This window comes from Leptonotus elevatus, chromosome 1 (genome assembly GCF_054856555.1).
Source record: "Leptonotus elevatus isolate MCC_2025b chromosome 1, RoL_Lele_1.0, whole genome shotgun sequence".
Taxonomy (NCBI): domain Eukaryota; kingdom Metazoa; phylum Chordata; class Actinopteri; order Syngnathiformes; family Syngnathidae; genus Leptonotus; species Leptonotus elevatus.
The window spans coordinates 16967753-16977296 of record NC_141239.1 but is presented as its reverse complement, the minus strand read 5'-3'; the positions used below and the strand labels follow the sequence as shown (position 1 = coordinate 16977296).

At 36.9% G+C, this 9544-nt stretch overlaps 1 protein-coding gene across 1 annotated transcript; it reads left to right on the top strand.

Annotated features, from left to right (window-relative positions):
- Positions 1–62: 62 nt before the first annotated feature.
- On the top strand, positions 63–9544 carry snorc (secondary ossification center associated regulator of chondrocyte maturation). The gene is made up of 3 exons (XM_086078433.1): positions 63–1073; positions 5822–5995; positions 6922–9544. Exons 1-3 carry the CDS (start codon positions 1007–1009, stop codon positions 7029–7031), a joined length of 351 nt encoding a protein of 116 aa, XP_085934559.1. The 5' UTR covers positions 63–1006; the 3' UTR covers positions 7032–9544.

The following is a 9544-nucleotide window of genomic DNA, read 5'->3' as shown; positions in this document are numbered from 1 at the left end:
TGAGGATTATGCAACATTTCAGTCGATTTGACCTTTAAAATACAAAAAGGGATGTGTTCATTGGCATACTCGTACCGTGGTTCTTTAGCTGTAGAAAGACGTAAAAATGAACTTTGTCTAATAATTATAATTATGGTTTATAAGTATAGATTCTTCCTTTCCTCCTTGACTATTGCATATTGCTGGCGGTGGGTGGAATCCTTTAAAAAGGTCCATTGAAAAAAATAATAAAAAATAGAACATGCATATTATTATGAATATAATAGTGCTGACCTATTGGCAGCTGCACAGTCCTCTCCACACTGTCTCAATTTTGACTGCACAAACAAGTTGCCACGTAGCTGTGGTTGAGTAACCAGTTTTTCGTACTACAGCTAATCAGTGGAATTTTGCTTATCAGGAGGATAAGAAGTGGAGGAAAGAAACTTTACCTGCTAGGAAAACATTTGCTGCAATTTTCGAATCTGCATCCCAACTTTAGTTCTAATCAACAGAAAAATACCCCCCCCCCCCCAAAAAAAAAACACCCATACGTATGACCGACCAATAGTACATACCGAAAAATGTGAAATGGACCAAATTATGACTTAGGAGGTTCCATCCACACCGGCGATATACAGGTGCGTCTCAAATTACAATATGGTGTCAAAAATTATTTAAAAAAATGTGTCCGATATTCACAAGTGACAGAAAAGGAAAGCAAAACGGCCATCATCGGAAGAGTTGGTGACGTGACCTGGTCAAGACCGGCTGGGGGCGTCGTGTTTACCTCGCACCCGCCTGTGTGGCCCGAGGAGCTTGGAGTGGGTGGGCGCTACCGAGATGAACTCACAAAGTCGGCACTGTCCCGACAGTTGGGTACACATCCCGCCCCGCCCTCCCGGCCTCCCACTTAACTCTGCTCTTCTCTCACCCGTACCTTACAGAAGCCTCCACATTCGCTTCTCAGATCCTCTCCTGCGCTTCACTTCTTATTACTTCAGCAGATTGGGGACGTCTCCTCGTCATGATCCGCAGCAGCACCTGCAGAGTCCTGGTCCTCCTGGGCCTCTTGGTGGTCTTTGTACGCGCAGGTAAAAAAAATAAAATAAATACAATGTGTTCATCTGATTAGTCTCAATCTTCTAGTTCAGGGATTTGCAAACAGATTTGTGCCAAAAATGACAATTTAAATATGGACAAAATATGTTCTCGTGATATATTTTTAATTTTTTATTATGTTTTTTAATGCATTTATAAAAGATCCACTATGACTATCCTAACCCAACAACAAATAACCAGATGTTGTGATTCCCCGCCTCATTTCAAAGGGCTCTTGCATAAAAATAGCAAAACAACATTAAATGTAAGAACTCTTGCTTTCTTTTTTTGTAATAATTGTAATATTATTCAAGCACGATGTTTGTCCTGCATATCATTCCAAAATTTTTAGAACCCCTCATGTTGCAGTAAAGGGTGGTGTGAAACCCAATGTCTGCCATCTAGTGGTTAATGGTGATATTACAATTTAAAACTACAGACGTCCCTGCATATTCACAGTTTGACACTCTGATTTGCATATTCATGGTGTATTTTTATATTTTTAAATATTTGGAGGGCTTTTTCCCACCCCAAGAATGTTTTTCAACGTTTTTTGTGGAAACATATATTGAACGTTTTTTTCAACGTTTGATATAGATATTTGTTCATTCTGCATGCTTTCATGAAGAAGTGACCTGTGTGCATGAATGGTACAGTATGTGTCCCCTTACATGCAGGCTGAGGTAAATGATGCACTTGTAGACGCTGTGAAAGCGTCTCTTTGACAATCAGGGAGGCAAAGTAGTAATGGCGCCGTCTTTGAAGGGAGTTGGACAGAGTTTGTCCATGAAAAGGGAGTAATTAATATGTGCGTATTCTCAGCATTTCATCAGTGCTACTGGGGGGCACACATATGACCACACACTTGAAAAATGTCATTATGGACAAAATTGAACCAATGTACATCATATTATCTTAATATAGTTCATGCACAATGCATATATATAACCCATTGTCAGCAATGTCTGTCATCTAGTGGTGAATGGTGACATTACAACTTCAAACTATACGTTGCATATAATTGATGCCTGAAATGAAATGTATTGGAATTTATTTATTTTTTTAACCCCAAAATTTGTCAAAACATGCTGATATGCTTTTTAAATGAAAAATGGGGACCGGCTTTCCAATAAAAATAAATAAGTAAAAAAATTAATTTAAAAAAAGCAGTGAATAGGTTAATCTGATCTGTGGCCGCGGGTTTCGTACCACAAGTATGTGCAGGGGTCTAATATAGTTGAAGAACCGTAATGCTGATAAACCACCAATATGCATTTTAAATGAAAAACGGGCTGGCTTTCCCCAAAAAATATTGGTAAAAAAAATAAGTAAAAAATTACTTACCTGAGCAGAACTGAGGTCAACAACAACGCTGGGTGTGAGAAGCAAAAGATATGTGGATGAATGGAAACGGATGGATGCATGTCACTGAAGTCAGCTACTAAATGACTCACACTATAATTGACAACTTTTGAGCTACTTTTTGCAATGGCTTTTAAGATCTGTAGTACTTTTTTTTTTTTTATGTAACATTTAACACATTTTAATATTTTTTAAAACATTTACAATATAACATTTAACAGATTTAACCCTACTGACTACTAAGAGAAAACCCATGTGGATTTCGAACCCTGAACATCCTGACTGAGATGTCTAAAAGAGTAACGAGAAAAGAGAATGGAGTGCAAGGAAAACACAGGAAGGCCAAAGTCCGGCTTCAAACACCCAACCTCACAACTGTGGGGCATTTACACTTCATTTTCCCCCCAAACTACCGTATACAGTATACTTTCTTTTTTTTTTGTCTTTGTACTACCCTGTATGTACTTTAGTTGGACTAGTTTTAATTGTTGTACTTTCTATTACTTTACACTTAATTCTTTACTACTAGAGCTTCTATAATGGGCATTTATTTCCATTCATTCAATGATTTCCATTTTTTTCCCAATAGCATATCTTCCTCTGTTATATATGCATAGCTGGTACAATAGATATATTTATAATTTTTAATATTTTTTTTAAATATTAAAAAAAATATATATATATTTAGTGGTGCCTTGTGATAAATTTAATTTGTTCTTTTATTAGTTATATATAATGAAAAATATCTATATAATGATATATATATGATGATAAATTCTATATAATGATATCTATATATTTTTCATTATAATTAACTAATAAAAGAACAAATTAAATTGTATCACTGAATAAAAAAAATATTTTAAAAATTACAAATTATAAATATTTATATGGTGCTATGATATAATGATAATATCTATATATTTTTCATTATATATAACTAATAAAATAACAATTTAATTACTGAACTAATTTGTTCTTTTATTAGTTATATATAATGAAAAATATCTATATAATGATTATCTATATATTTTTCATTATATATAACTAATAAAATAACTAATTAAATTGTATCACAAGGCACCACTGAATTAAAAAAAAAAAGATTACCAAATGATTGCAAATTATAAATATATCTATTGTACCAGCTATGTTATGTAAAATTCAGTGGTGCCTTGTGATACAATTTAATAATGATAATATATAGATATTATCATTATATAGATATTTTTCATATCTAATAAACTAATAACTTAGTATAAAAAGAACGCATTAAGTTGAATCGCAAATTGTATCACAAGGCACCACTGAATCGAAAAAAAAAAAAATTCAGTGGTGCCTTGTGATACAATTTATTTTTAATGATAAAAAAAAATACAAATTATAAATATATCTATTGTACCAGCTAGATATGCTATTGAAAAAAAAATTGAAATAATTGAATGAATAATATATATTATCATTATATAGATATTTTTCATTATAACTAATAAAATAACTAATTAAATTGTATCACAAGGCACCACTGAATCGAAACAATAAGCAAAGAATTCAGATTTACAATTTACTGTTTGCCACATAGCTGTTGATGTTAAGTCAGTGTCAGAGTGGAACATCTTTGGACCATTTTCCCATCAAGCTGTCGTCATGGAAACACGTCTCCATGTTCTTGTTTGTTGCCCTCTCCAGTCGGATCAGCCTTTCTCAAACCGCTCCATCAACAAGTTTGTTTGACAAACAGAACCTGGCCGCTGTCCGCTTTGGGCCAAGCCGGTTGTTACCGGTCGCCGGCCCAGCAAGCACAAGCCGCCTTTTGTACGCCGGCCCTGAACGCCGCATTCATGGCGCTTCTGGCCCGAGGCCCGCGCCTGCAAAAACCTCCCGTCCTGCTACGAGGACAGGAAGCTTCTGGCTCAACACAAATACTCACCAAGCTAAAAAGACGCCGCTTGGCATCCATTTTATGCTGAATTACCATCAGAGGTGGCAAAAGTTTTCACGCTCTCTACTTACAGTGGCTATAAAAAGTCTACACACCCCTCTTCTGTTGCTGGTTTTTGTGATATAAACAAATGAGACCAGCACATTTCACAACTTTTTTTAACCATTAAAATTGAGGAGGGGGAAGAAATATTTTTATGTGCACAAGTAAAAAATAACTGAGATAAAGTGGTTGCAAAAGTATGCACCCCCCTAAAACTAGGGATGTTGCAATGTTTTGAATTATCCAATCCCATGTGTCGAACCCATGTTAAATGGTTATCAGCATTTAAAATCCCAAATGAAGTTCGGATGTTTTAGTAGGCCTTTCCTGAAATTTTGGTAGTCGCATCTTACAGCACAAGGCATAGAATTAATATTCAAGTACAGTACAGATATCTGAAAATATACTCAAGTACGCCAATAAAGCATTTGTACTTGGTTACTTCTCAGCAACTGACAGTCGAGAAGGAACAAGAGCGAAGAGTTCAGTGAAGACATCACAGACCCACAGAGTCAATGTTGAATAAGGCCCAGCGTCAACATTTTTGGATGGTTTTGTTGGTATGTGCTGAGTCAATGTGTGCGTGAATGGACTGGCTTGTGTTTTTGTGTGAATGAATTGGCTTGTGTATGCCAAGTTTGTTTTTATAGTTGACTATATATGAACATTTTCCAAGAGTTTCACATACGTTCTGAAAGAAAAAAGTGCCTTTTTACGTTAAGAGCAAGTTTGACACTACCCCACCAAATCCAGCAGGGGGCGCAAGAATGGCCAAAACCTCTTGTTGTCCCACAAATGTTGCTCTTTGGTCCAGAAAGGCATGCTAGCCCGACTTCAGGGGTTTTGGAAGTATATCAGTCGGTTTTAAGAAGTAACCACAAGACTTAATCTTTGCTTGACAAAGGTGGGGGTCCCACAGGGCTCAATTCTCAATCCTTTGTTGTTTTATGTTATGCTTCAGCCTGGGTCTATAAGGCACAAACATGGAATTTGGATGGTTGGCAAATTTAAAAATAAATTTTCCTGCAGCACACAGGTTGAGTAACATGCATCATGTGATGGTGTACCTAATGATGTGGCCATGGCTTTCATTTTGAAGAACGTCTTCATCTGCTCTTCTTCTGTGATAACCGCCTAGACTTGGGGAGCTTTTCTGCCAGTCCGTGAGCTTCTTTGGAAAGTTGACGGAAGGAAAAAAAAACATGTGAGGAGGCCACTTGAAGCTCAAACGGACAAAATGTTGCCTCGCTACAAAGCCTTCCTTATATTCCCCTCCGGAGCTGTTAGGGGGCACACAGAAGACCCTTATGGACGACTCAAACGTACCAACGGTAACCTCGTTTTATATCAACTCACCTTCAAATCCACGTTTTTTTTTCTTTCCGTTATTTGCAGAGACGGTTGCTGACCCGTCCACGGACAATCAAGACATCGTGTCAGGAGAGATCCCCGCTGACGTGGCCCCCACCGGCACCACCACCAAAGGGCCCCCTCATCATATGACCGAGCAGGCCTTCACCTTCGACTACGAGGACGCCACACAAGGCCTCGGCGTGGACGAGGAGGAAGGTAAAAGCCGCTTTTGTCAACTTTTAATCAAGTATGGATGTAAAAGTTCTCAAATCGGGGGTCTGTAAAAGAAAAAGAAAAAAAAAGGTATTTGCAATAAATTATTTTAAAGATTATTTTTTGTACAGTTATATAACTCACTTTTGTTGTTTTGGGTGTAATCTCACTTTAAAGAGATTTTGATCAGCAAAAAGTTACTATTTTGTCCAGAATTAATTTGGTAACTTCATTATTTTTCATGTACAATTAATATTGTTAAATACAAATTTTCCCACTTGTGTCGACTGAAGATGACATCATCTCTGCTGAGGAAGTAGGTAACGACCAATCATGGCTCAGTTTGCTGACCAAACCCAGAAAACAGGTGAGCCATGATTGGCCATTACCTACTTCCTCAGCAGAGGTGATGTCATCTTCAGCAAGTGGAAAAAATTGTTTTTAAACATTAATTTTACATGAAAAATAATGAAATTATCAAATTAATTCAGGACAAAATATAAACTTTTTACTGCTGAAAATGGCTCAATGAGTCAAGTAGCCCTTTAACACTAAACTTGAAATTAGCGGGAAACAGGAAGTATTTCAAGATCAACCTGATTTTTGCTGAAGCAATTTGAGAGATTATTGATTGCCAACTCCTCTACAATCCTGCTTTTTACGCCAACAGAATGTGTCAGCTATAAGGTTTGTGATTATTGATGTATATTGTGAGATGATAAATTTGCTATATTTAGAGAAAAACTGGATTTGTTTACTGTAAACGCATAGCGCAGTAAACTGTACAATATTTTTGTGTTATCCATTGCGTTGCAAAAAAAATTATTTACATGTTAATTGGATTTTGTGTTTTTCCGTTTTCGCAAACTACAATAACCTTTCTGGGTTTGTCACGTGACATCACAAATTCTCGTGTGTCCTGTGTGTAGGGGTCCTGGGCCCGGGTGCCATCACCGCCATCGTCATTGCCGTCTTCCTCGGAGCGTCCGTCCTGCTGGCGCTCATCGTCATCACGCTTAGGAAATTCACAGCCTCATAGAATGTGTTTGGATGTGTGTGTGTGTGTGTGTGTGTGTGTGTGTGTGTGTGTGTGTGTGTGTGTGTGTGTGTGTGTGTGTGTGTGTGTGTGTGTGTGTGTGTGTGTGTGTATTTTTACTTGTTGTGTAAAATGTGAGTGTTAATTGATGCTGTGGCAGGTCCCCTCGTTGAGAAAGCGTAGCTGCTCTGCTCCAGTCTGTGCTCATTCAGACATGTTGTTTTATGCACTTCGGTTTCACAATTGAAAAGTTCCCAGGTGTCTCAACGACGTGTCTGTGACATGTTGACATAAAAATAGGGTGAAAAGCAAAACAAAACACCTCACTGTCTTTTATACAAACCTAGCATAAATTAGCCTGTTTTGAGGGGGCGGGCCTCATCTTGCTCCATATGTAGCTTGGTCTATAGTATGTATGTTGTTACCATGACAACAGACAAGTTGTCTGGCCGTTGTCGTCGTGGTTACTGAGGTCAGGCACACCTGGATTAATCAGTTTGTCCAATCATGAAAGACAGGAAATGAAAGAGTGGTACTGAGTTCAGGAAGTAGTGCCCCCCCCCCCCCCCCACACACACACACAATTTTTTTTTTTTTAATCACTTCATACAGTGTGTATGTGGCTCATGGACACGTCACCAAACACAAATTCCCACGGTCGCTGTCACTGGCAATCGTGTGTGTGCCGCTTATCAGATGCTAACACTGTTCGCTAATGTTAATCTGTGCATTCAGCAAAAACAACAACAGCTCTGCTTACCTTTTGGATTTGATAACGGGCAAGGTCATTTCCTTTGTTTTCATTGACGCCAAAAAACATTTTAGATCAAAAGATGAATTTGAGACTGAAGTTAAGAATTCCAGCTTTTGTGTCACCGTTTTTAGATGTGCATCTAGATGTGTTCAAAAGCTCAGGACCACCCACCCACTTTTCAAGTGAGCAAAAGTATTGCAAACGGCCATTATAAAAAAAAAAAGAATTTGGTGGCATAACCCTAACTTAAACAAAATGCCAGCAAAAAATGGTTTGTAGACTTCAGAATTTTCTCCCTTAGACTGTGGTCTTCATGTTTGCATAATAACAAATGCAATTTTCACAAGTGAAACCCAAAGCCAAAAACAATAAGCAATCTAATGTTTAAGCAATCAATCTGAGCAACGAGAAACAGCCATCACACATGTTCCAATACTTGAAAAGTGGGTGGGTTCCATCAAAGGGTTCCACTACTTTTAGAGGGGACTTCTTCTTCACAAAGCCAATATTTGATTGCAATTTCACTTGTGTAGGCAGCACTTCCCCACCGAGCAGCCACACTGCACTTTGGCAATTAGTTAAGCGGACCAGATATATTTTCAGAAATAGGCAGCTTTTGTTTTTTAACTCATTCCATTGACGGCCATAGACGTCAAAAATTCATTTGAAATATTTCTATTAGTTTAGCATTTTTTTCACTTCTGTTAACTAGAGTATGAAAACCTCGATTTTTATTTTATTGTACATTTAGAACAGATATACATTTTGTGATTAATCGTGAGTTAACTAGTGAAGTCACGCGATTAATTACGATTTTTAAAAAAGTATTGCCTGACGGCCCTAATTTTTAATGATCTTTTCTTTAAAAAAAATAACATAATAATAATTAAAAATAATAATAATTAAGATAAAAAAAATTTAAAGAAAATATTATATTAAAAATTTTAATCACGATTCATCACACATTTTATATTTGTTCTAATACAATAAAAACAATTCTAGGTTTTCATACTCTTTACTAATTACTAATAGAAATAGTTCAAAATATTTTTTTCTATAGCCATCAATGGCAGTGAATGAGTTAAGATCACATTCCAGAGGCACCACTATTTGTATACAAGCCATAAATATAACAACTTTCATAGCGTGTCACCTTTAAAGCAGCTTTCCTCAAAACTGGCTGGTTCTCCCAGTGGAAGCTCCTATCGTGTCCACATCATTTAATTTTTTCTCAATTTAATACATTGGAACCCTTTTACAAATGAACATGTTGTCGTAGTCCGCCTAATGTCACATCAAGTACAGCGTTTGTTTCCCTGCAAATCATGCAAATAATTGATGCCCCTCTACAAATATTTAGAATTGTGGCGCCAAAGTACCACATGAGACCCCTCAACCTTAAAAGTTCCTTGGCACCAAGATGATACCAAAGCACTAGAAACTCAACTCACTTTAGCATACTTGTTTTTTATATGACTGATTGTTACCGGTACTTTATGAACAACACTTTGTATGCACTTGCAGCTCGTCTGTTTTTAACCTACTCTACGAATAAAGTTGAATTGAGAGTTGATGAAATGTTACAAATCTGAGTAGACTATACAGGGTAATACCGTATTGGTTTGTGGCCCATTAACAAAATTAGCATGATTGTTCACTTCTGATCGAGTTGTTTGTGTTTTATATGAGCAAATAGTGTTTGTAGAATTGTATGTATTGATATGAGTTGTATGAATGTTTGTGTGTAGTAGTAGGGGGTTTG